This window comes from Diuraphis noxia, unplaced genomic scaffold (genome assembly GCF_037042655.1).
Source record: "Diuraphis noxia isolate RWA-SAM2 unplaced genomic scaffold, SU_Dnox_SAM2 contig0001, whole genome shotgun sequence".
NCBI classification, from domain to species: domain Eukaryota; kingdom Metazoa; phylum Arthropoda; class Insecta; order Hemiptera; family Aphididae; genus Diuraphis; species Diuraphis noxia.
Window position 1 is genome coordinate 29,953,917 of NW_028301711.1, and position 27,927 is coordinate 29,981,843.

The 27,927-nt window shown below is 27.1% G+C and overlaps 2 protein-coding genes across 19 annotated transcripts in view; one reads left to right on the forward strand and one right to left on the reverse strand.

Annotated features, from left to right (window-relative positions):
• The window catches only part of bt (projectin protein bent), an 83,973-nt gene extending 77,892 nt beyond the window's left edge, over positions 1 to 6,081 (forward strand). For all 18 annotated transcript variants that reach the window (XM_015511508.2, XM_089220044.1, XM_015511510.2 and 15 more), the window contains 8 exons: positions 155 to 257; positions 341 to 483; positions 1,259 to 1,415; positions 2,225 to 2,341; positions 2,476 to 2,673; positions 3,328 to 3,441; positions 4,579 to 4,779; positions 5,282 to 6,081. In XM_015511508.2, the coding sequence (XP_015366994.2) occupies positions 155 to 257; positions 341 to 483; positions 1,259 to 1,415; positions 2,225 to 2,341; positions 2,476 to 2,673; positions 3,328 to 3,441; positions 4,579 to 4,778 (1,032 nt within the window). In that variant the 3' untranslated portion in view covers position 4,779; positions 5,282 to 6,081. The remainder of the gene's footprint in view (positions 1 to 154; positions 258 to 340; positions 484 to 1,258; positions 1,416 to 2,224; positions 2,342 to 2,475; positions 2,674 to 3,327; positions 3,442 to 4,578; positions 4,780 to 5,281) is intronic.
• Positions 6,082 to 9,291: 3,210 nt separating this feature from the next.
• LOC107163895 (high affinity cationic amino acid transporter 1-like) overlaps positions 9,292 to 27,927 on the reverse strand; it is a 28,138-nt gene continuing 9,502 nt past the window's right edge. Inside the window, exons 3-13 of the mRNA XM_015511525.2 lie at positions 25,409 to 25,646; positions 23,557 to 23,685; positions 23,093 to 23,248; positions 21,876 to 21,980; positions 21,450 to 21,605; positions 21,238 to 21,362; positions 16,051 to 16,148; positions 15,256 to 15,395; positions 14,478 to 14,738; positions 12,900 to 13,063; positions 9,292 to 9,563 (exon numbers count right to left, since the gene is read on the reverse strand). Of these exons, the coding sequence (XP_015367011.2) occupies positions 9,339 to 9,563; positions 12,900 to 13,063; positions 14,478 to 14,738; positions 15,256 to 15,395; positions 16,051 to 16,148; positions 21,238 to 21,362; positions 21,450 to 21,605; positions 21,876 to 21,980; positions 23,093 to 23,248; positions 23,557 to 23,685; positions 25,409 to 25,646 (1,797 nt within the window). The 3' untranslated portion in view covers positions 9,292 to 9,338. The remainder of the gene's footprint in view (positions 9,564 to 12,899; positions 13,064 to 14,477; positions 14,739 to 15,255; positions 15,396 to 16,050; positions 16,149 to 21,237; positions 21,363 to 21,449; positions 21,606 to 21,875; positions 21,981 to 23,092; positions 23,249 to 23,556; positions 23,686 to 25,408; positions 25,647 to 27,927) is intronic.

A 27,927-nucleotide genomic window follows, 5' to 3' on the forward strand; every position in this document is an offset into this window, starting at 1 on the left:
GAATCGGTTTTGGTAGGCATTTTAGTGTGGGCACAGTCATAAATTATGTTAAGCTTTGAATATTTCAGCTGCTTCCATAAAGAAAAGATTTTTATCCGATAATAATTTTTATTAAATGTTGGCTTTAATATCTTGCTGTTTTCATTTATTTCAGACCATTACCTCTACTGACAGGAAGAGCGTTAAAAAATACGGCAATAAACTAAACGCGGTTGGAAGTCCGTCGAGATCCCGTAGCTCTACAAAAGAATTGAGATGTAATTCCTAACATATTAGAATTTGTTTCCTTTTTATTTACCTAATCCCTAAAATATTTATTTTAATTTTTATTATATTTTAGTATCACCCGACGAAGCCATGTGCCCTCCAGACTTTTCTACTCGCTTACTCGATACCTCTGTTAATGACGGACAGTCATTAGAACTTACTTGTAAAGTAACCGGTGACCCAGAGCCACAAATCACTTGGCTAAAGAATGGAAAGGTAAGTTTAAAATAAAACAGCGATATAAGTATTTACTAGGGTAGACAATATACTTATAATAAATGTCCAATTACAATATAAGATGATTATGTATTACCTAATACAATAAATTATATTAATATTAATTGTATTATTTTATACTAAAAAAAAAAAATATTAAACAAACGTTTTACCGGAATGTAAGAATATTATAGGGTCATAGTTATTATGGAAATAAATTCGTACGATTGGCTGTTTTGGAGGTAGGCAGGTATATTATTATGTGTCTACACTTTTTTTTCATTCTAATGTTTTAAGACTTTCTGTACATTTTTATATTTTAAATGATTAAAAACCAATTACAGCTATTATAAGTGATTTAACAAGTAAAAAACTTGATTAAAATTCTGTGTGATTCATGTTATAATTTTAAAACAATATTATACTATGATGACAATATATAATGTAATATAAGTTAATATTGATGCTTGATTAAAAAAAAAAACAATACGTCATATAGACAACAAATATAATAAGAAACAAATTCAAAATTATATTTCTTTGTTTTTGCTTTTTTTTAAGTATATACCCGATTATAAAATATATAATATAATGCATGATATAATGCAGTGCACACACAAATCGACTAAATGTATGACTTAATATTAAAATTTGAAATATTCAATGAGGAAACAAGCATACTATATTATGCTCATTTCATTTTAAATTAAAATTTCAGTATATAAAACCATAGATTCTTTTTTTTTATTACTAAATCTATTGTTATTCTTTATAGATTATCAGTTCATCTAACGTCTTGGATCTTAAATACAAAAACCGATTGGCAACGTTGAAGATCAATGAAGTATTCCCCGAAGATGCCGGAGAATATATCTGTAAAGCTACCAACTCGTTAGGAACCAAAGAATCAAGTTGTAAACTCACAGTTAAAGGTACAAAATCCCATATTAATATTGAACACTATTTACATACTCCCTTTGGAAGTGTTTCTTGAACGAATGATTATTTTATACTAACTCCAGTTTTTAATAAACCGTGCTGAAGTAGTGAAAATATGAAACAACTACTACTCAGAATACCTATGTATACTTGTCAGCTGTCGACTTGCTCAAAAATAAAACATATTATCGTATTTTATTATGCATTTTCACGTTGAATATTTCATAAAAAATAATATAAAAATAAAATAGGTAAATACAATACATTTTCGTATGTTTTGAAATCCCCAACGATACAGGAATTATTTCTTTACCTCAAAAATATAATCAAAATATTACATGTGGCATTCAATTATAATATGAATAGAAAAATTACAATAATTATTCAATAATGCTGTTTTTTTTCGACTATGGACAAATCATTAAATTATTTTAATATGCATAAAGTTGTCTGAAATGAATAAATATTAAATACCTGAACATTAAAATAAATCAATACCTAGCTTCCTGATGTTTATAATGATATTAATTTTTATAAACACAATTATTGTGTTGTTTGAAATCATTATGCATATATGTGGCAATTTAATAATTTATTTTAATTTAATGCATTCTAAAAATATAAAACGATCAAAATAAAATAATATTTATTAGGTTAGTAGTACCCACTGACTAACACGCAATGAACGTATTATGCATTCTGTAGTCTGCAACGTGATTGACAGAAATAATTAATTGAACACACCTAAAACATAATATTATGACAACGATTTTTCACTTCGTCCTTTCGTGGATAATTGCAGCTGTGGATGTATCTAAAAACAAAAGCCAAAATGACTCACCTCCAGTAATTGCCAGCCATCTGACATCAGCTACAGTGACCGACGGTGACGCAGTGACACTCCAATGTCAAATCATCGGTAAATATGAATACCCAATTGACCTAGCAATAAAACAATAAAAATTCAAATTTATTTTAATATAATTTTTAGATATATAATATCAAATATTTTAAGTAACTTTGATTTTATCTTCCAATATATTTCCTCTATAGGAGCCAATAAATTCGATGTAGTATGGCTTCATAACCACAAGGAAATAAAACCCAGTAAAGATTTTGACTACACCAACGTGGCCAACGTTTACACCCTGAAAATTGCTGAAATTTTCCCTGAAGATTCCGGCACATATACTTGCGAAGCGTTTAACGACGCCGGCGAAGCATTCAGCAGTTGTTCGATCTTCGTTCTAGGCAAGTATCTTTACCATGTATTACAAAAATAATATTGAAATGTCGTTACAAAATGGTGTTACGTTACCAACTATCGTGTAGCCAAACCACCAAATACATTAGGACTATTAAAGGCACAATTCAATTATTATTAAGATCCAATGGTGTGAAATAGTTTTTGTTCAGTCCATAAATATTAAATTTGTATAATGCAATATTACACATTATTAAACAAATATTGAAAAACTATCTACTTACAAAAGTTTATTTAATGTGAGGCTAGTGAAATTAGAACCCCGATCGTCGCGAGCAAGTAGTGTTCAAATGTTTTAATTTCTTCGTAAGCTGATTCTAGCCTAAAGTAATTTTAAACCATCGTACTGTAAATGCATCTTTATAAATTATAGAAAAATAACTAAATGTCTTACTTTTTTGATGTTTGTAATTATTATTTGTTGGAAATATAATACTAATTATTATATAAAATAAAATATTATATTTTATTATGTTTGTTGTTTATGATCGCAACGGCTTATAAAAATGATCCACAGTCAGATAAGAATCGCGAGATCTCGCAGTTGGTAGATAATCAGCTGTACTTGTACCTTTGATGACTTTATACATCAACTAGCTTGTGTTTATAATGTATTCATATTTATAATATATATATTCTAGGTGCGAAAGAAAAGCCCAAGGGCATGACGTTCCAAAGTTTCCCCAAGTCGGTGACCGTACAAGACAAAGAAAGCGTTGAAATAGAATGCGAAATCCTCGGAAAACCGACAAACGGTAAGCGTTGACATTATGACATGTCCAACATACTAACATTAAATTTTCGGTATCCAACCACTTTGTGAAAAAGGTTACAAAAGGTATAAGTCACACCTGACGAGTTTCCATATAGTTTGGTTTACTTTAAACGAAATCGCATTAATAGCAATAATAGAGCTACACGTACAGGTTTCTGTTGTAATTTTGTTGGGTAATGGTCGATGATGGTACCAATTAGTTTGACATGCCATGTTAACCTACATAGGTGCAACTATACCTTAAAAAAAATTTATTTTGTAGGGGAGAGATGTAACTCACTAATATTTTTAAAACTTTAACTACCAGAAACTGATTGCTGGAATTCTATAGATACTTGGTTATACCTACTATCTACATAGTAAACAAATTTTGTTTAATATGCCACCTTAGAGGAAATAAAATACCTAATGAAATATTACCTTGTAAATTATTTTTAGAAAATTATGATTGCCTGTAAATTAATTTAATATTTTAATTTTTTTTAAAGCGCAAATCATTTTAAAATTTCCAGTCACATATTGCTCCTTTTCCTTTTCAAGCACTTAGATCCTGGGTTAGTAATACGAGTAATTATAATTTTTCCATATCAGTCCCACATATATTTATAATTTATATAATATTTTTATTTATCAGTACTTACCTATTCAATGATTTATATGTGGGCCATTTAGGCTGACTGTGACTGATTGATGAGAAATCTGATCAAAATTAGTAATATTAATATTTTAAATTAAAATATAAATACAATAGCACAATGTCATATATTTATTTATAAATAATACATGATTCCAAACTTCCTATCCAACCACATGCTTAGTTAAGCTGTTTATCCAATATTTAAGTCATGATTATCGACCATAATTATATTTATCAAAATATATTTCAAATTGAAAATTGAAAAATTGTGAAGATAACATACCTACCAAACTAAATACTCAACATTTTCCAATGACCATAAATTTTATGACGATGTTTGATAGTGTGTTAAAGAGTTAGCTCATCCCTGCCCAATTTCATCTATTTTTCGTTGACAGTTTGTATCGTATTATCAGCCTGACTGTTATAATAGTATAATACTAAATAATTTTGACATTTTGTGTTTATGTAATACTATAGTTACTTGGATTAAAGACAACGTTCCTATTGGCGAGGATTCGAGTATTTACCAATTTATGCAAGTCGACAATAAATACCGAATGAAAATACTCAGAGCCGGCCATGACGATATTGGTCAGTACGTGGTCGAAGCAAAAGATTCCAGTGGCGAACAAGTTGCAGCCGCGTTTTCAGTCAATTTGTCATTCTTTTCTGAATAAAGTGAGTGTGTCGAGAGTCAAGATATTATTGACCAAACCGAATATTCAAATAAATCATTTTCCATTTACGTTTTCTAAAAGTTTTGAAACCGGGACTATGCCTTTTATTTTTTGTTAGTTAGACCTAATATAATAATGTTATAAAATTATCAAGTTTATTGTTCAAACAAAAATATAATAAAATATGTTTAAAATATATTTACGTTCTCCATATTTCCACTTTTTATATTTTAGTATTTATTTTTCTTATCAAGCTAAAAAAATAATAATAATAAAAGGGTATGTTATAGATATTTTAGGTTTTAGTTTGGAGTTTCATTTTTAATGAATTCTATTGACGACGTTTGGCTCTTAATTTACCTAAGTATAACTTTAATCTACCAATATGTAAATTAAAATAATATTTCATTCGATTATGATTTGAACTTTTGGTTTACATTTGGAGCACGAAATAATATGAAAATATGTTGAATTCATCTTAATTACAACCAATTAATTTTCAGATTTCACATATTAATCTACGATCAAGATAATGAAAATACAGACCGTTGTAAAATACTGTGCAACAAAAAATAAAATAAAAATATCGAAAATGTATCATTTTATTGAAGTTGTATATTTCCATTTTTATGTACAGCAAATATTATTTTACAATTTTTTTTTTTTATCAAATTATATTAAAACCATTATTAACATTCACAATATACCTAATGCATACAACTGCAGACGTGCAATTTACGCATATAGGTTTTATTAATTTATTAGTTTAATAATTTATGATGTTATCATTTCGTGTCCCAAATGCTAGTTATGTAATTTTTGTTCGCATTAAAAAAAAAATACCAGTTGTTTTTATATAAGTCCCTAATAATTTGTAAATCGTATATTATCGTTTGTTAAAATATGTAATTTATTTTTTGCGTGGACGTATGAAATAAATTCAAAAAAAAATGTAATCCCGGATCACACAACAATTGGATAACAATGAATTTAAGTCATACGAATGTACTGTTGTTTACTGTTTGTTTAGAAGATGTTTTTTTCCGAATGCTAAATTGGCAACTCTACGCTTTCACATAAAATTATTATTATATTATTATCGTTTAAGTATATGTTGTTTATTGTGATCCCATAGATTTGAGCTTTGATAGACACTCATATTATCAGCAATTAACTACCTATTAAATATTACGATGTAATAACATATAAGTGTTTTATTTTAATGTTTAATAATTTATTGTGTTATATTTATTTTAGGTTATAATATTGTTTTAATTAAAAATAACATGTTGATCAATATCAATCAGAATGTTGTAGATTCTTTTCACCAAATCATATTATCATAAAGTATGGAACGGGGACCCATAAAAAATGTGTATTTTATGTGAATTATTTTTGTCAGTTATGGCGAGTATTATTGATTACTATAATTTGTCGTCAACAAGTTGTCGATTATCAGATCATCCAAAAACTCCAGTTTTAAAATATATACATATTAAATACCTAATGTATATATTTTTATCTTGGCAACTATCTTACTTATCATATTCATATTCGTACCTATATTATTATGTTAAATATATTCTGAAATAAAATATTCACTAACACTAAGTTAGATGTAAAAATGTGAAACGAAAATTCAAATGATATTGTTTAAATGTTTTAGAAATAAAGCAGATTATCCGAGAATATCAACTAATACTATAATATAAAACTAATATTAATACTATTATAAAATAGATGCTAAACTCATTAAACCGATTATAATAATAGATTTGAATTCTTTATGATTCAAATGTACTAGGTACCTATGGAATGGTAGTAAGGAAGATTATAAATTAAACTTTATTCGTGTTACTTAGACCGTGATGATGATATCACTCGAAAAACAAATTTCAATCTTTGCAGGAGACCTTTAATTGTACACCGTAAGACGTAACTCATATCATTTTTTCTATTATGTCACCACCACGAGACGACTAAACCGTTTCACACTGCTTATCCCTCATGCAGTCATGCAGCATTGTTTATTTAACCAAAATCAAAAATTTACAACGTTGATCGCCTCAATGAAAGATTGAACCTTTTTTCACGAGCACAAGCTAGTTATGAAGGTTCAGTCAGTTAAGAACTTACCACGATAGACATAGGGACGAATATAAGTTTCTATATGAGACCTGGCAGCCAAAAGGTAAAAAATTAAACATGGATCCTACATGCAAAAAAATAATATATTATTTAAGTCCCTACTCTAATCGTTTATCTATATTATTATTTGAATATGATAGTATGTATAGGTGTGTTTATTCATAATTTTTATAATAAACGATAAATAATAAATAAACTTATATATACCCATATTATTAAATTGCATATTTAAATTATTTTTTAGAATATTATAATTTTTTATAAATATTATATTAAATGTAATCAACCTGATGATGATGCGTAATAAAGTAGAAATAGCATAATAAATTTCATAAATCAAGAATTGTAAAAAAATATACAATGTTTTAAAAAGATAATAAAAACATCATAATTATTATTATTGTTAGTAGTATTACAATTACTATAAAAATGTATTATAACACGTACCTACTCTGCAGTCCACACTATGTACAATTGGTTTAGGATAGCATAAGTAATTTTTTCTGAGTAGAAAATTACTCAAACCATTTCTTCCATCTTATATGAACATACATCCGTCATGCGTTCCTTTTTTTACCACATAGAAACTTACATAACTCATTTTTATATTTTTATAGGAATTTACACAGCTCATGTGTAAGTATTAACGTATGCAATTTTTACCTGTTATATTCTCGTATAAGAACTTACTATTTCCAGGGCCTAGGCATAGTCAGTGGCGCCACTAGGGTGATATCCCTTTATTGATTTAGGTATAAAACCCCTTATTTTAAATTAATATTTTTGTTAGATAGGATGTAGTTGCACCTATGGTCTAAAGTAAAATTAGTGTTATCCGGAGTAGATTGTTTACGAATCAGGCACCGATTAACTCTCATCTTATATGTTTGTGCAGGAAGGCCCATTCTGAATCATCAGTTTCTCAAGCTAACCATATAAAGCGTAAATAAACGTATGCGTACCTACTGAATAGAAGGTCCAATAGTGGTGATCAAGAAAATTAATTATTACGATACCGTTGGTGTGATCAATCACCTTCTTCAAATGTAGGGGAATCAATGGTTGGTAGATATAAATTAGATAATATCCGAATAATATTCGATTAAACCCCAACTGCAGGAGAATAGTGTTCCGTTCAATCGATATTAGACATTCACTTAAATTCATCGTTGGACAAATATACATAAATTTTAATATTACTGTATGCAATTTCGGCTAAATTGTTGAACTACGAGAGGAATTTCTTAAGTACTCTCCAAGGGTATTAACCATTGGTATATGAACTGTCAGTGCGAAATTCTAAATTAGAAATACCAGGATGATTTCGCCTTTACACATTACTCTTCAAGGATATAGGTATTAGGTATACCGCCCGTGAAAATCTTTAAATTATACATTACCCGAGTAATTTTGCTTTTACTAATAACCTTTAAAAATAATAATAATAATATCGGCCAGTCATACCAATAATATAATAAAATACTACAAACATTCAGAGGAATTTCTGCTAATTTGTTAAATTATAGAACAGTATATTGGTATAATAAAAGTAGTGATGATCAACCTATACTAAAATATTTATTATTTAGATACCTATGTTATTTCTAGTCTTCAAATTTGTCATAGTCTGGATTTACCTGCATACCTATGACAATTATAAATATCACAGCAAGGTCCAATACTCCAGTCAACTGTCTGATGGTAAAATATTTTTAAGCTGATTGATCGAGTCATTAGTTCATATATTAAACAAAAATGTACATAATAAAATTAATGTTATAAATAAATAAAAATAAAAAAAAAAATAGGACAAATAGATAATATTTTAAACAAAAAAAGTCATAGGTGTATTTTGACATGAGACATTTAAAAAAATGCAAAACAATACGTTTGAGGCACGTATTTCAATAAAATTATACAACGTTGTTTACGTAAAAATATAACTGTTATGACAAAAAAAAAAAACATATAAATAAATAAATAAACAAAATGTTAATAATTGCGGAGATTCACTAGTGCCACCGATGATGATGACGATGGTCATTGATGACGGTGTTTTTATTAACATACTGAAATATTTTGAAATAAGTGTCCTCGGATCATTTTGTGTAGGTTATATCGTTAAATTTTGAAAGTAGTAGTAAAAAGTCAATTTTTTTAAATGCATAAAACGGTGTATATATTATTTTAGGAGTCTTGCATTGTACAACAAAATTATTGTAGTCTCTCGCTTCATTATCTATATTATTCTACCACGTTCATGTAAACGCACTATGTACACACTAAACACACACTCTCACTTTCCACATTTGTCTATCTCTCTCTCCCCCCCCTCCCAACATACAAACACAAACTCTCCAACACTTTCACCCCCCCCCCACCCCCCAATCTCCCAACATCACACCCCTCGCACTAATATACTTGGATTTCATAACGTATCTGCTTCAAATACGTCTCGTCCTCCATCCGCCGCTGGTTCAACCGTTCTACGCTGTATCGAAGTCCGTAGAATAGGTAAATCAATAAGCCGATGAACAGCCATACGGTGAATCGTATCCAGGTGGAAGTGTCCAGTTGCGTCATTAGGTAGATATTGAGGACGACACTTAGGCACGGCACGACTGGAACAAAAGGCACCTGAAATAAAGATAAAACGAGTTGGTGATTAAACGTTAACACAAGGGGGAGAAGGGGCTATAAATAATCCGACTGTATTTTAGTCGAAAAATATCTCATCTAAAAATAAATCAACTAAAAATGTTTAGGCTGGTACTATATGTATATATTATACATAATATTAAGTTATTATACTCTATTATAGCCAATAAATATTTTAACAGCAGACAAATATTTTAACAGATAATATTTTGTACGATAAATAGGTAAGTTAGACTTCTTTATGATCTCATTTACCCGGTTGTAAATCGTTATGTCAATTTTAATAAAATAAAGTAACATTAATCAATATATCCCGTATAGGCCATTCTGATTAACCCAAGCACATCTTATGCGAAGAGAAGAACTTACACTGTGCCAAACTTGCGGAGAAACTCTCACAGTCAAACACCTCATACACTGTCGAAGCCACATAGAAACCAGAAGTAACCTAGAGATTCCAGAAAACATTTTTGAAGCACTGAGTCCAATTCAAGACATCAGAAAAAAATTATTTTATTTCTTAAATGCATTCATATGTATAACGCAATCTAAGTAATTTAATGAACTCATTAATATGTAGGTAGTAATATTATATTATTGTTCAAGATAATAATCTTAGTTTTTGATGCTATACAAATAAAAAAAAGTAACATTAGCATACTATAAAATAATATAGGTAATTACCTCTACATATTTTTAGGTAAAACCTCAAAATTTAAATTATATCGTAAAATAAATAGTCAAATATTTTCATTAAAAGTTGAATAATTATATTATATTAATCGTTCCCTACTAAGGTAAGTACTCTTCTTATAACTTCACATTAAAATGATATCATAAGCTTTAGAAATTTAAGAAAATGTTTTTACTTAGTACCTACCTAAGTTTTGCATCACTACCTACTTAAGCAGTAGTATTTAAAGATTTAAAGGTTTTTTTTTTTATAATCGAAAAAAACATTGTCATCGTATTTTAACTATATAATTATGATTCATTTCTAAACCAATACCTTTTATGTAATTCTATTAAGTATTTTATATTTTCATTAAATATCTATGACTTACCTAATCGGTGATTCAAATAGTAACTTTTAATAAAATAAAATCAATTATTAACACACAAAATATTAGTGCCTTCAACTTCACAGAATTATTAAATTGAAAAAACAAAGTCGATATAAATTATTACAAAATATATAGTTCTAATACAAATTTACAACGATATATTGGGAATAATCCCGTACCTAGAACTTGTATTGGAGGAAAGCAGTGGGACGAAGCTCATCTTCAATTTTTTATATGTATATATTGATAACAACCCTTCTAATTATTTTTATTATAACGAGGAGACGGAACGTTTTATTATTCTGTAATAATAATATTATAATTGTATGAATTGTATTAAATAATGTATTTGTATATATTAATATATATTAAAATTTAATTTAATGATTTTTTTATGATAATTAGCTCGAGCTAAGATATAAGTATAATATCCTAATCAGTAGTCAAAGTATTTTATACATTTATCATTATCGCAATTTCTGATTAATTACCTAATTAAAAAGAAATGTTATGATATACTTTTATATAACTAATAATTGTTACGTTGCCTAATAAATGTCATGTAAAATAATATTTATTATAATTGGTTGTAAATGTTAACTACATTATTGGTATATTATATAATATATTTCAATTACCTATTGTTTAAAATAGATGACGATATAGGTTAAGTTTAATCATTGTAAAGAACGTTATTTTTTTTAAATCAGTCCTATCCTTTTATTTTTCCAATTCAAGCACTGTCGGTACCGTATGTTAATTGCTCAATTTGTTGTTATATTACTATAATAAGGCCATATCAAGTCTATATACCCTTTAAATTACCTAATTAGAGTAAAATTATGGTTGATGTTTTATTTTTATTTTATTCTATTTTTGTTCCTTATTTGTGTTTGTCACGATTCGATGTGTTTATCCTTCTACAAAATAACATATATAATGCACTGAATATAGAAAACTGTGTCTAATTGGAAACTCACGTGGTGAGCAGTCCGCTTAATAATATTTTATTTAATAAAGTTGCTTATATAATACAAATTTGGTATTTCTATATTCGTGGATTCATTAGTTCACAACAACAGCTTCACGTGCCATATTTCATTTTATTAGGGCGATTTCTTAGTAAAATGTATGTAGTTTAAAGATAAATCACATAACGACCCTTAAAAACGAAATTGAACAAATTTGTTATCTAACTATTCATTGCTCCAGCACGTGCCATGTGACACGTGCCTTTTTATATCAATATTTTCAATTATAAAATGGCATTTTGACCCAGAAGACGTTCAGTTATGACTAGTATACACATTATACACAATATAGGTAATATAAACACAATATTGTTCATTAATGAACGATGATTCATTTGCAACCATGATATACATATAAATTCAATTTTTTACATATTACAGTCCATATTTTTTTCATAACTTTTATTATTATGTATGAGAACGGATATATAAATAAATAAATAAATATAAACTCTCTCTTACAAAGAGAGAACATATTCTTATTTTTACTAACTTATTCAAAATATTATATCTCCTCATATTAGCTGAAACCATTAACGGCTAAAATAATATCAGCCAAAAAAATGTTCGACTAAGATGTGGTTCCACCCATGTATTGTCCTGACACAATCGTTTAGGATTGCGTCCTTGATTAACCTAACCTAACTTGGGCCACTTATAACCCACCATCAAACTTTTTCATTACATGTCAACCTTACCCTCTAACCTCCCCTTCCCACCCCCCCGGAAAAATACCTATAGAGAAGAAATAAAAACTAATTCGAAATCATAGACATGAGATTGTATCTTATAAATTATGACACAGACTACAGACATGATGAGTATCTAGTGTTTTGTATAACATTTGTATAAAATATAAATATTATATTAGATATATGAATAGACATTAAAAATTTAAGAACTGTGATGGATCAGATATTCGTCAGATATATCATCAAATACCGAAATTAAATTTCGTTTTCCCGTTCAAATCTAAATTTGTAGGTAGGTAATTGCAAATTTGAAATAAAATCTCATTTATATTATGATACCCCAATTTATCGGAAATGGTTAATCCTAATGTATATAATTATATATTTATGTACTATATTACACTTCCCGTTATGTTATTCATAGTGAAAGATACAATAGCCATAAAAGACAATAGAATATATTATAATAAAACCCATTCCCGCCCCCGTCCAATTGACAACCGTGAATCAAAAATAATACATAATTACATGGAATGTTGGCCGATTTGTAGACTGTGGTTGTCGGGATAATGAATAGCAAAGCACCAACAAACTCACACCGGAAACAATACTTGCCACATAGGTGACCATGTTGAATTTTCCTTCAATTTGGACGATAGAGACGGATGAGCAGAAGCATACTGATACGACGACTGAAAAAAAAAAACACAAAAGCGTTTGATTATAGATACATATAACAATATTACCATACATAGACATATTTTATAAACGGAGAAAATAACTTTCCCCTATTACGTATATCCATTTTTAACTATATAATAATGAAGCCATGTGCACTATTACGTAAGTATAGACGTATAGTTATTATTATTCATTATTGAATCGATACATGAAAATTGAACAGTGACCAAAAAGCAGATTAGTATGATTATTTTAAACATACATAAGTCCTCTATGACCATCCCCAGCTAAGATTGTAAATAATGTAAATATAGCTTTTATAAGTAAATAAATATATATATATATATATATATTAATATATTATATTTAATAATAGTGATAGTGATAATAATAATAATAAATAATTATTATGTTTAAAAATCTGAGCATAAAGCTCAACTTAATATTATTATAGAGTTCACTAGATAACAAATTAAAAGTGCATTCAATAAAGTTTGGTTGTTTTTGTGTTAACCTCATACACATTTAGACTTTAGAAATTCCAACAATTAACGGCTTTAGAAGTCGGATTTAATGCACAATATTATTCTAATCTGTGAATTTTCTGGGATTTAATGATATGATTTATTGATATGTGATATTATAATTACCGATAAAACGCAGTGAAAAAAAAAATCTAATTTCAAACAAAGAAATACATGTAATCATATTTTGAAACATAATATTATGAATTTATGATGTCACTCAAAAATGAGAAATTGTCGCGAAGGAGACTGCCGTTTAGGCATTGCCTCTCATCGATTTACATGTGAGGTACACTAGTGCAGATTTTATCTATGGGTGAATAAATATGACACACGCGATTAGTTTTAAGTCAAACTGTTTATACGTTAATTTGTGATGTTAATACCGGGAATTATTTGTCAAGAGGTCAGCTGTGTGATTTTGACGTAAAACACGTTGGTGTAAAAGCAATAAAATTTTTTAAACAATATTTTTCTGAACAGCTCATACATTGAAATAAACATGGTATCAATTTATGTGTATATTCTATTACTTTATTAACAATTGTCAATTATTATTTAAAACCAAATGCAGACTTAACAAATGTATTGGATATGAAGAGAAAAACACAAATCCTATTTAATAGTAATATATTGTAGAGGATACTAAATTAACAAATGCAAAATTGAAGCATCTCACTCAAAATTGATTCCCCATTTATATTCGAGATTAAAAACTTATCCTAAATGATTTCTAAATAAAAAGAACAGTTAAAGTAATTTATAAAATATACACCTAATTATAAAGTGTGCTTGAAAACGGTTAGGTTGATAATCAAATACTTAGCATGGTAATTTTGTCAAGGAACGATTTCGTGACCCTAAAATAAATGTAAACTCAAATCAACCAATTGATACTTACGGTAAACCAAAATAATTATGATGGAGGTACGACCAGTGTTTTTTGTTGTGATCTGCGACTTTGGAAGATTGAAACTAGATGATAATAGTCTCATAAGGGAAACTCGAAAACGACCGTTGTCTCTAATTTTACACTCTTCGGGATTATCGTTCGTGTACCGCAAAATCAGAACACAAATGCACACGAGTGAGTAAGCCATCAATGTACCAATCGACATCATGTTCATTAATTGTTGTAGATCGAAAAGACTGGACAAAATCGCTAAACATACAAAGTGTTTATCACTAATTTATTTCATATTACTATACTCGTAGAATGTTAATTATCTAATGAGATTATAAGTAGCGAAAGTGTACAGAAAAGATTGATTTTATACGAACGATATCAGATTTATTTATTCAAATGATGATATTGTTCAATTATTGTCTTTGCGGAGCTGATAAATTATATCTTAATAACATATCAACGTTTAAATTTAAAAACAAAAAAAGATTCAGCCTTATTTGTTGAAATGGAAATTCAGTTAAGTTAGTATCATGCAATCACACTTATAACATTAATAACATTAAAATAAACTAAGTTGGCCAATAATTAAGTCGATTTCATATGAAAAACTATAAAATCAAAATATTTGGATGATAGGTAAGTACCTACTTATGATAGACACTTAATAAAGAAACTATTTTTATTTTATATATATCTTTTTGCGTGTTATTGTGAAATATGTGTCGCATAATCACATATTGTGTATACATTATATATTTGTACTCGTACTTACCAGCAAAAGCTCCACATATGAATGTACCCCAAAATGGAGTTTTTGTATTGGGATCAACTTTAGAAAAAATGTGAAACAATAACCCGTCGGATGCCATAGAGTATAATATTCTGGGTAACGGAAACAGTGTACCGATCATGCTAAAAACAAGATATTATTTATTTATATTACATTCAAAATGTCAATTGTATTGTTTGCCGTTTGGTATAGGTAGTATGTTTTACTTTTAAATGTTATATATATAGTATATTATATTAATATAATGGCACGTGGAATAATCGATATACGTATTCGCTATTCAGGTAGGTATTCAGAAAAAAAAGCGCCAGTCCACACTGATGAGTGGGTTTGTCTTTTTATTAGATGTATTTCACAGAAATTTCAACCACTCTAAATGATGACATGTGCACATGAATCAACGACCACCTGAGGTTTTTTGCAATCAGTACCACAGTCTCGTCTCCCACACACATGCTATGTTTAGTTCGAACAGTTTTAAGACCATGTTTTACATCGAAAATACGTGTACCTATATTCTTTACATGCATGTCGCATAATACAGCACAATATAATAATAATTTATCATATGATACCAGCGGGTTGTTTTGATAGATGTTTAGTTAGTTATGTACCTGGTCATATATTGTGATTATACATGGCGTATTGGTCATACTGTTACAACTTACAAATCATGTAGGCGAAAATTCAAAATGGCGAACAGTATAATATTATTACAATTACTTGTTAGAAAAAAAAATATTAGTATTGGCTAACATAAATAGCTTTAGTACATACTTTGTGCATAAAGCAAACACTGCTCCAATCGTAACGATCCATTCGAGAGCATGCCATCCCAACTGTTGGTATATATGTGGAAAAGGAGCTTCCGGGTCCTTGTATAAAATAAAAGTAAAACAAACATTGAAATGTTATAATAAATCAAGGTTAACATATCCAACGGTTAAAAAAAAGCAGGTAAGTCGTGGATATCGCTCTGCTGTACAGTAGGTTACTGTAATGGATGTGATTAAATTTGAATGCAATGATAGGTATCATTGTATACGAAAAACGATTCTGAACGGAGATGATTTGTCGGTCTAGGATATATTATATTTAAATATTGTCATATATTCTATTTTGAAACAAATATTTTATTTTTCAATTAAGACGCATTTTGCATAAGGCATGGTTAATCAATTAGTATAGTTATCGTGTATTTATCATAATTCATAATACCTTATATTATCATAGATATACGAATACCTGGTTTGAGGATAAATCGTTATCATTACGCGATTTCATAAAAAATTAAAACTCAAACGCTCAAAACATTTTTCCTATAATGACGCTTAAAATTTTCTCTATAGCTATTTGAAGCAAAACTTATGGAAAACTTGGTGTTAAATTTTATAACCTTAGATATAAATACAAACAATATTATGAATTTTGAACTACAAAATAATTTGCAAATATACATGGTTCTGACGAATTTTTGTCAATATTTGAAATTCAAATGCTAATAAAAATTTAAATTGAATTTCCGGTGGACATTTTTTTTGTGATAAAGATTGGCAAATTTGTAAGGAATCTTGTATTAAATTTTCAAATCTTAGTTTAAAAAAGAAAATTTTTTATGAATTTCTAGCTTATAATAATTTGCGAATTTTCGTGATTTTTATGTATGTTGTCAAAATTAAAACTTAAATGCTTGTAAAAAAAAATGTGACTATATATTTATTTTATTTTTCAACAGCTATTGTAAAAATATTTTAGGAGCATTGTATTAAATTCTCAAATCTTAGAATTAAAAAGAAAAATTTTTATGAATTTCGATCTAAGATAATTTGAAAATTGCCGTAATTTTACGTATGAAGTCAATATTTGAACTTCAAATGCTAATAAAAAAAATTGTGCCTATGTATTCTTATAATTTTTTAATCACTAAAAGAATAACATATGAGGAACTTTGTATTAAATTTTCAAGTATTTTGATAAGGCCAAAAAAATTTTATTGACACTTCAAAAAAAAATGTTCAGACAAATTGAAAATTTCAGTCATCTATAAATATCTCAAAAAAAGGCAAAATATTTTTAAAATTAAATCATGTAATGAAAATGCCAATCTAAATAACTGATAAAATTTTCAAGTATCTACGACTTATACTTTTTGAAAAATAACAAATATTTAAAATCGTTTCAGGATAAATCGTTATCATTACGCTATTTCGTAAAAATTTAAAATTCAAACGCACTTAAAATTTTTCCTATAATGATGCTTCAAGTTTTTTTGGTCGTCCAACATTTTTTTAGCGACACTTCAAAAAAAAATTCTCCAAAAAAATCGAAAATTTCAGTGGTCTATAAATAACTCAAAAAAAGTCGAAAATTTTTTTAAATTAAACTATATATAGATATCACTAACATTAACATTTGGTGAAAATTTCAAGTATTTACAGTGATTAGTTTTTGAATTACAACCATATAAAAATATCGATTTGGTCGAAAACTGGTTTTGCGTATAAATTCCCGTTTTTCTGTCATTTTTTTTTTTTGTTTTTCTCGATTTTTTTGAAAACTGTTGGAAAATGTTTACTTTTGATACTATAATGCACCAAGGATATTCACTTTTACATCGGAAACCACCCCCAAAGTTTCAAATTGAAGCATTATTTCGACTAGTTATGCTGTACACAGACCCAAAAACAAACATAAAAAAAAACACACATCATTGTAAAATCAATATATTCATCACTTCGTTCAGAATCTAAAAGTCTATTGTTCATACCTCACAAATGGGGCAAATAATACAAGTTTAAAAATAATTATATTTGACTTGACATTTGAGCAAAGGATATTTTGTTCTTGGATATTTTTTCCAATACTTGTTATTATTATATAATTTGAGTAAGTTTAGAAAATTTGATAGAAAAAAAGTAAAAGTTCAATATCCCGTATACCATTTAATTATGTTCGTCCAGACAGTTTTTTATTTATTTATTATACTACAACAATAAACTTTAAAAATGTTCTAAAAATAAAACTACAATAGTGATATGTATCTTAATTGGATATTTTATTTTCAAACATAATATAACTACTAATTTGAAAAAAAAATCATACAAAACTAATTACTGAAATTTCGATTTGTTTATTTACACTCAAACTTGCTGTCTGGTAAATTTAAAAATTGTTTTTATATACCTGGAAAAATTAACTCTATTGATATGAAAAAAAAAATAACTATAGTAAATTGCATTGATTAAACACCCAAAATATTCATAAACAATTTACTTGTTATTAAAATTGCCTATTTTATTACAAGTATATATTATATTGTGTATTTTTGGAACATGGTAAAATAGAATGACATCAAAATATCTTTCTGCTTAATAATTTCAAAAAAAAAATAATAATAATGAACTTATATTAATGAATCTATTTATGAAATCATTTTTCTCCGAAGATCGAAACTCTTGAAGTTTAAGCCATTGTATTTGAATAAAATCTTATGAGAACCTTACTGAGAACAAATCAAGCTAATCAAAACACATTGAATTATTTCTCAAATGACACTGAAATTCAAGTACGACTATACAAATTATTTTAACGTTAAACCAATAAAACATACCAAAAATGTATATCAATACTATAACGATACAGTGTTCTTTTCATCAAATATTCGGTAACTTCTTGACTTTTCAAACTGGTCTATGAAAGAAATGCTTGCTATATCCAAGAAAGTCTTATGACCCAATGAAGTAAAAATAAATACTATATCATCGAATCGGTTTGGGCTCACTTCAAAATTGCCTATAGAAGCATCTATAAAATGCCTCTAATCGCCTAAACGTCAACTTCAATAAATTGTTTGGGTCTGTGTATAAATTCAATTCGACACAATTCTGAATTGGAAGAATAATTCATACGGTTTAGGTTTTTTTTCTAGAATCTCTAATGAAACTAATAAAATGGATAAATTGATAAAAGAACATCAAAGTCACAATATTCTATCATTCAACCGTATTTGAGATAAAATTTGCATGAACAATTTTTAAAAGCAACCATGCATAAAGATTATCTCTAGTCTGTTATAATTTATCAACCAAATATATAAACACAATGAGTCACAAATTTCAGAAACGATTGGGATAGAAAAATAAATAAATAATCCTTATAAATCCATTCAAAATCTTTGAATTATTTTATTTACTTCAAAAACTTAATAACGATACAGTAACTTTCACAGTTTTATTAGAATCTGAAGGAAATGAAAAATGTATTGATTTTACAATGATGTAGGTATGTTTTTTTTCTTTCTATTTTTGTGTCTGTCATCACGTTTTGGAGTAGAAATAATGCTTTGATTTTTGACTTAAGCCCCTCTTTGAAAAGTAAAATGCATCTATTAGGTACTTTGGAGAGTTTAAAGTAAAAAATGTCCAGTAGTTTTCAAAAGCGTCAGGAAAAACCCTAAAAAAGTAACGAAAAAACAGGAATTTTACGCATAATCAGTTTTCGACAAAGTCATCTCCGTTAAGAATCGTTTTTCGTATACGATGATACCTGTCATGGCAAAAATTTTAAATATTATTACATTAACCCCGAATTTTCGGATCTATAACTACCCTGCTGATAATATTTAAACACACTTGTGAAATCATGAACATTTTATTTGTTAAGTAAAAATAAAATAAAATAAAGTTCTTGTATTGAAACTATTATATATATAAGCGCTTAACCTTAAGTCATTTCTGAAACTATGAAAGGTTCTAAATATTTATGATTATGATATTATTTTTTAAGTAAATAATTTAAATCAAAAATAAATCAATTAATGTGAAAAAATGTTTCCATCAAGACTGTGCGCCGACCCATTCACAACAATTTTCCATAACAAAATATTTTACCAACCCTAACCCCTATGTATGTAATATTAAAGTATGGTAATTAGACGTCTCTCACTCTCGACTCCTCAAGTTATTCAACATTTATATATTTAAATTTAAAACACATTTAATCCATCAAGGCTTAGATACTGAGCATTATTTATCTCAGATTTAAATTATCACTTCATACAGTAAAATAATACTATGCAACCTTAAAAACAATGAAAATCTTCCATACGTATTATGTTGTATAAGTGTTGATTAACTTCAGTAGGTAACTATATTAACAAGGAGTTGATAACTAAACAATATCGCTATAACGAATTTAACGTTTTATTTATTGTACCTACCTCCGAGTACCAATGATAACTTGCAAAGTAAATAATATCATTTCAATTTATTATGGTTATCGTACAATTTAACTGTACCTACATTTAACTGTTTTGTTTTGATTATTAGCAAACAGAACATGTTTTATCACGCTTAATGAACGACATTGATTTATTGTCGTTAAAAAATAGTGAACCCGTGAGAAAATGGAAACGTAGGTATTGAATTATGCAAACATATGATTTGACAACTATGAGTAAAACTGCTCCATGCCCAAAATAATTCTTATTGCCAATTTAAGACTTATAAATAATGGAACTGCTATAGTCACCATAAACACATTATACGATAACGTGTTGATTATAGGTATTTTAAATTGTATATTTCATCAAATTAAGACCTTCTGATAATATAAGGAGCTATAAATAATTATATCTACAGTTAAATCCTTGATTTATCAATTTAATGGTAAAAAATATATTTTATTCATCATTTAGTGATATTACTTTTTGCATAGAAAATTAAATATGAATCTTTAACTTTAACATTAGAGAAGTAGTTTTAAGTAGTTTTAAAAGACCTATTGAGGAATTTATTTTTACAAGACACAAAAATATTAGTGTTTAACTCGGCAGTCCCTCTTCCAGCAACTATAATTAATAAATTAGACAATTCTCACCCGCATATATATTCAACATTTAGTATAATCAACATGCAGTAATTTCAAAATATTTTAAAGTAGGTATAAGCTATAAAACTGTTGTACCTGTAAATAGTATGGCCACATAAGTGTCAATATGGTAGCAACGCTGCAATACGATAAAGTGATGATTGATAACGATATGACTATTGCCAAAGGTATGTCTCGTGTAGGTCGTTTGGCTTCTTCACCTTGAATAATTTCAAAAAACAAAATTGTATTAGTCGTCTGAAAAATGTCTAAACTATGTCTAGAGCTTATGTATATCAAATGTTTACCGGTAGTGGCTATGGCATCGAATCCAACGAATCCATAAAAGCACGTTGCAGCTCCCACGAACACTCCGGACCATCCAAATGGCAAAAATCCACCTTCTCCGCCTTCAATATTCAGTGGTATCTTCTCTTTTGGTAAACTCCAATTGGAAATATCGACTGCAATGATTTACATAATTTATATGATATTATAACAATGGGTTCGATATGAATCTAAACCAATGTGTATAGTACATTTATTTCAATTCATTTAAGATACATTGCATTTAAACATTTAGTATATATTAATAAATATTTTGTTAAATTCTTTAAAAATTATATTATCCACTCGTAGATATTGAACAAATATATCTGTTGTAAATATTATGTAACTATATTATTTTCCTAGGATCTTATAGGTTCCTGAAAAAAAAAAACATGTTCACGTACTTTTATATAGACCAGTCATGACTACTGTGATAACTGTAAGCAGGTTGACAACAGTAAATATCTTGTTAAGTAAGGACGATTCTTTCATTCCCCATGCAATCAACACTTAAACAAAAATAATTAATCACTTCAGTAGTAGGTATATTAATATTACATAATTAATATAATATTACCTATAAAATATAATAGGTACTATTACAGACTTATAGTGATAATACTATGTAACAAACCTTTAAGGCAGATACACGAATTAATAAAACATATAGATTTAATAGAAGTATTTCAATGTTCAATTTAAAGTTATTCATACGATATATGTAATATAGTTGATATATTTTTCATTTGATATCATCATATTTACTATGAAAAATAAAACAGATTATGGGGTTGAGATACGATTAAATACCAATATTGTAATACTTTGGAAAACAGGATCAAAAACAGAATGAAAAACCCGTAAACAAATATTAGGGAAATATAGATGATAAAAGTGTCAGAAGAGTATACTGTCAAACCGATCCGTTAACAATCTCAAGAATTAAATACAATCTATATTATATTTTTAATATTGAAAACAAGTATAAAATATATCACATCATTCGATCGCTTTGCAATTATTTTTTTAATTTAAAAATAATAACATAAATATAATCTAACTTATTATACATCAATAAGTAATAACTGAAATTCTAAAAATTCGAATCCATTCAGCTATAATTTTTATTTTCAATACATACAATTCTAATTAAATAGATCAACAAAATTGGTTTTTGCAATTGCGATAATAATGTTGTCGTAGCAAGAAAAATCAAGCTGTCTGATCCATGTTTTGACAATATATGTATAGTATTGAACACATTTGATAAAATAATAAACTCAATAAAGAAAAAAAATATCATTATAACAAAATATAGCTCAATCTTATTACTTATATAAAATATATTTAACTGAGAATTTAATTATAAATATTTGAAAACCATCCAACCTTAATAATTGCTTTTAGATGTCGTTCGTTTTTAATAGACTGTTAGCAATAGCTTTAAAATCAACTATTACGTGTAAAAAATTACAGGAAGATAAACCCAAAGGTATTCCATAGATAATTCCTAATGAATATTTTCACTTACCGATTTCTATATCTACTATATCATCAAAATTCGAAATATTAATGATTTCATTGCAACTTCATACATTGTTTTTTTAATTTTAATACTTACATGTTAACAATAGTATAGATGTGAATGAAAAAAGATCTGGGTATGGTGCCAAGAACTCCACGTTCATTGGAAATGTTTTTATGAAGAATGATCTCATTGGATAACCAAGTGGTTTATCAATATGCCCACTTAAAGCTCTTGCAATGCTGGCACATCCTAAAATATTTATAATTTAATATTATGTTTAAATACAAATTATAACGCCCATAAGGTTCAATTTTTTTTTTTATAATTTCCATAAAAAATTAATAATGATGAACTAAATTTTAATTAATCAATAGATTTCGTTAACATATAATACTAATTTTACTTTAATAATTTCTATTTGATGGTAGGTAACTATATAGATAAATAATAATATTTTATTAATTACATCATCGTTATCAAAACAAGAAAATTGATTTATAAAAAATATGATATCATCAAATGCACGATAAACTAATTTTCACATTTTTTATACTTACCGATACTGTATTCTAATATTAAATCCCAACCAATGAGAAATGCCACTATTTCACCAATACCCACATAACTGAACGCATATGCTGACCCGGCTTTTGGTACACGACTAGCAAACTCGGCATAGCATAATCCTGAATAAAATAAAGTTTTTTCTAATTATTTTATTTTCTTTATAAATATTATTCTTAAAAAGCTTATAATCTATTTAAAAAAATTAAAAATTAAATATTTACTGTAATTTTACAGCACATTTAATTATAATATCATCAATAATTATATTTTTAACCTATTAACACCTAATAATACAGACTAATTATAAATACTTCACAATTTTAATTTTAGAATGCTAGCTAAATTATGTCTTCAGTAAAAAACATAGGAACCGAGTAAATTTTTTCAAATATTTCTGTCATAATATACCTCCCAATCACAATGTTTACTAGGTGTTGTCTACACCAACTATTTCTCCATACGTGGGTACCTACGACTGTATTTATAATTAAATAATAATAATCTTATAACTTAATAATTAAATTTATACAATTATTATTGGCCATTTTATTATTTTTTTTTTTTAACGTTACAGGTTAACAGTTATTTTCATATCAATAATAACAAAGCAGAAAAATACAAACAAATTGGATTGATAAATGTAAAAATGTTATTCAATTGAGAAGCCAATGTTGTGGAAAAATTTAATTATACGGATAATAATTATAGGAGACTGATGATAAACAGAAATATTACATTGGTAGCCAATATAATAGAGAAAAAAAGAAAAAAAAATTTAAAGGGAAAATTGAAATTGAAAAAGTGAAAAAAATATGAATCTTTTAGGTGAGCGGGAAAGGCAATCAAAAACTAGACGCTAAATATCAGAAACTGTAATAATTGGCAATTAATGTACAAGTGGAAAAATTAATTAATTAAATATCAAAAAATTGTAGTGTAAATAACATGCATCCATTTTATGATTAGATCGAGGTCTTACGCTGGCCATGCCCCCCTTAAGTATTTGAAATCCCATTAGGCCGAACCATCTTAAAATAACATTCATATGTCTTTTTTGCCCCTCAGGTAAAAATAATAATATACAATTAAATTGATCACATTTTCAACTGGAGACTTATTGTATAATTAGGTGCAATTCATAACATCGTTTAGAGATTCGAATGATATACAATATTAAATTGTACTTAATGTTGTTTTGGAGTTGATATTTTATTTCATTCCTGCTTGTAGGGTTGTCAATTATATCGATTTATTGTCATAATGGATATTTAATACTAGCTGATCTATTTCCTGTGACAAAGTAAATTCCCATGCAAGATATACCCTTTCTTAAATTCCGCTAAATGTAAACTGCAAAGATTTTAACACAGTAATTTGAGTGAATTAAATTTAAAATGCAGGTCTAACATTTTTTCCAATTATAATAAATATTTTATTTTTTGTAACCCGTAATAATCTTATAAACATACAAAATAATATTTGCTTTATTAGGATCCTTTAAAGATCCCTACGTGAGCCTCTCTTTGAGACTAAAAATTTAAAAATTGGCTTCGAGGTGCATATCCTCGAGTATAGAGTAAACTAAGAACCAAATTTAAAAAAACATGAATGTAATAGATTTAGATGTGGATCGCAAACGCGTAAGCCAACATTGCCATTTATTAAATATAGGTACCTACGTAGATATAAAAATATATTAGGTTTTGCTCATAAAACCATAAACCAGCTATAACTATTATATAACTATTTAGATAGCGATTAATATACAAATATATATATATTTTAATAATAATTTTAACTAAATATTGTATTCGAAAACTAATTACACTCGTCTATAATTACCTGACAGTGCCGATGCTACAGCTGCAAAAGCAAATGACAAAACGACTGCAGGCCCGGTAAACTTTACCGCCACTTCTCCAGCTAGTACATAAGCGCCAAGTCCAAGAGTTGAACCAACGCCAAGTGAAATCAAATCTTGTAGTCCTAATACACGGCTAAGTTGATTTTTCATTGGCTCAGTGCTCAAATCGGATTCCTTTTTCCTTCTTAATATCGTCTTCATAAATGATTGATCATTCTAAAGCCAAAATTATTATTTATATTATTATATTAACATAATAATATGTATATACTATATTGAGTATTACTAAGTTAAATAAGGTATGTTGATGTTATGATAAATGAAATCGGAGTCGTTTATGATGCATTTACAGTTATTTTTAGGACATGTTCAACACTATACACGTATACATATTAATATATTACAAATAAAACAAAATAGGTATATTGTATCAAAAGTTATTAGATTGTAGATTAAACAATCATTAAATATTTTGTATTTGTTCAACTTATAAGCTCTTTTAGATTGATAATAATAATGCTTTAATTTTGTCACTTAGAAAAACGGACATAATTATTTTCGCACATTATACTATATTCAAGACGTGTACTTGTAGAACCGTGCGATTAGGTACTATGTAATATTATTATACCTACTGTATACTTTCATATGAACATTAAAAACGCATTGTTAAATAAATATAATAGTTCTATATTCTCGAGAAGTTGAGGATACCAACAAGTTTTGAATTCCTATTAATGTAAAAAAGCTATTGGTTTTGAATTTATATTATTTTCCTAGGCCTCAAGTAGTTGACACGTATAATCGATGAATTAAAAACTACACACACAATAACTTTATATAATAAAAAGCGCTATAGTGCAGTCAATATTTTCAATAAAATTATTACAAAAACAAACTATAACGCAATACGTTTATATGAGTATAAAAAAAATAATAACAAAGATTTTATGATTATTTCACAGAATTATATATATTATCCATTCAAGTAGGTATTTATTCCATTTTAAATTATTCACTCCGTTACATAAATTGCAATTAGAAAATCAAGTAACTAAATACTAATAAAATTATTTTGAAAATATACTGGATTTGTTTAATATAGGATAAAATATTCTTTATGCGTATTGTATAGATAGATATTACTATCTAAAATTCAAAAGTATCTTAATTTTTAAATTGGTTATTTATAGATTATAAGTGTTGTAACTAATAAACTGTTTCCAAAGTAATTATTTTATCTGTTTACTTGTCAAAATGTATGATAAATATTTCAACAGTTCATCACTTGCAAATTTAACTATATCTATAGATTGTAAAGTGGCCTACTCTTTTAGTTATGGTTTCAGTTCAGCGTTTAACTTGTTTGATCAGCAGTTCAAACTTTAAAATTTCATAAAGTTAGCTTAAACTTAAAACTAATAACATATTTAACAACTAGAATAATTTTCAATAGATTTGAATCAGTAAAATTAAATAAAAAACTTATTTAAATTAATACAAATTTAGTTGAAACCAAACAATACTAAATACAATAAATAATAATTTATAACAATAATTATTATATTAGGTATTCATTCAAATACAAATTAATTTGTACATTTTTAGTTTTAAAAATACAAACTACACACTACTAGTCCACATAGACAACAAATCAAACATCACATTAATATGTAACACTGCAACGGGAGTGTTGAGAATGCAATGTTTTAATTATTTGACTTACAAGCAATTAAATGAACATCGTTTAAAGCATATACACTTATTATACAACTCGTATCACATAATTAAATTATTTTTCATGCATCAATGGTTAAAAAAAATAATAATTTGAAAACTCCTATTAAAAATACTCTACATTTTAAAATTATAATATTATAAAGTGATTAAGTGAAAAAGGTTAAAATGTTGAATAAATATTAATTTTTTTAACTTCGCATGGAAAAAAATTAAAACTATTGTTTCGACTTGAGTTCGACTATATCTTGCCATTTTAAATATAATTTCCATTATAAATTATATTTTAAGTTGTAAGATAATGATTCAAATTCCTAGAATATTTACATAAGCATTTATTTTTTATTTAAATAAAAAGTCTATTCAAACACATATTGTCATACATTGTATAATCAAATGTGATCAACACAATCGTTCAAATTATCAGGAGTGGACGCAGAGATGATAGTATGTTCTTTTTCAGATGTTCGTACCTATTTCCTATTAGTCTATTATAGGTAAAATATACAGGCAACATAAAAAAAAACCATTGTTTTGGGTTGAATTATTTTTGCAGACAATTTTTTTCTTCATAATTGCTTTTTTTTTAAATTTAATCCGCATAACTGTTCGATTAATTCAGTGTTGATCGATCCACTTCTGGGAATAATGTTTAAGCTTTACAGCTTTTAAGGGTGGAAAAATACTTAGTATACTAGAAAATATTATTTCTGTAAGACAATGCCTAATTGTGGCAATTGTTATAGTCTTCAACTATCTC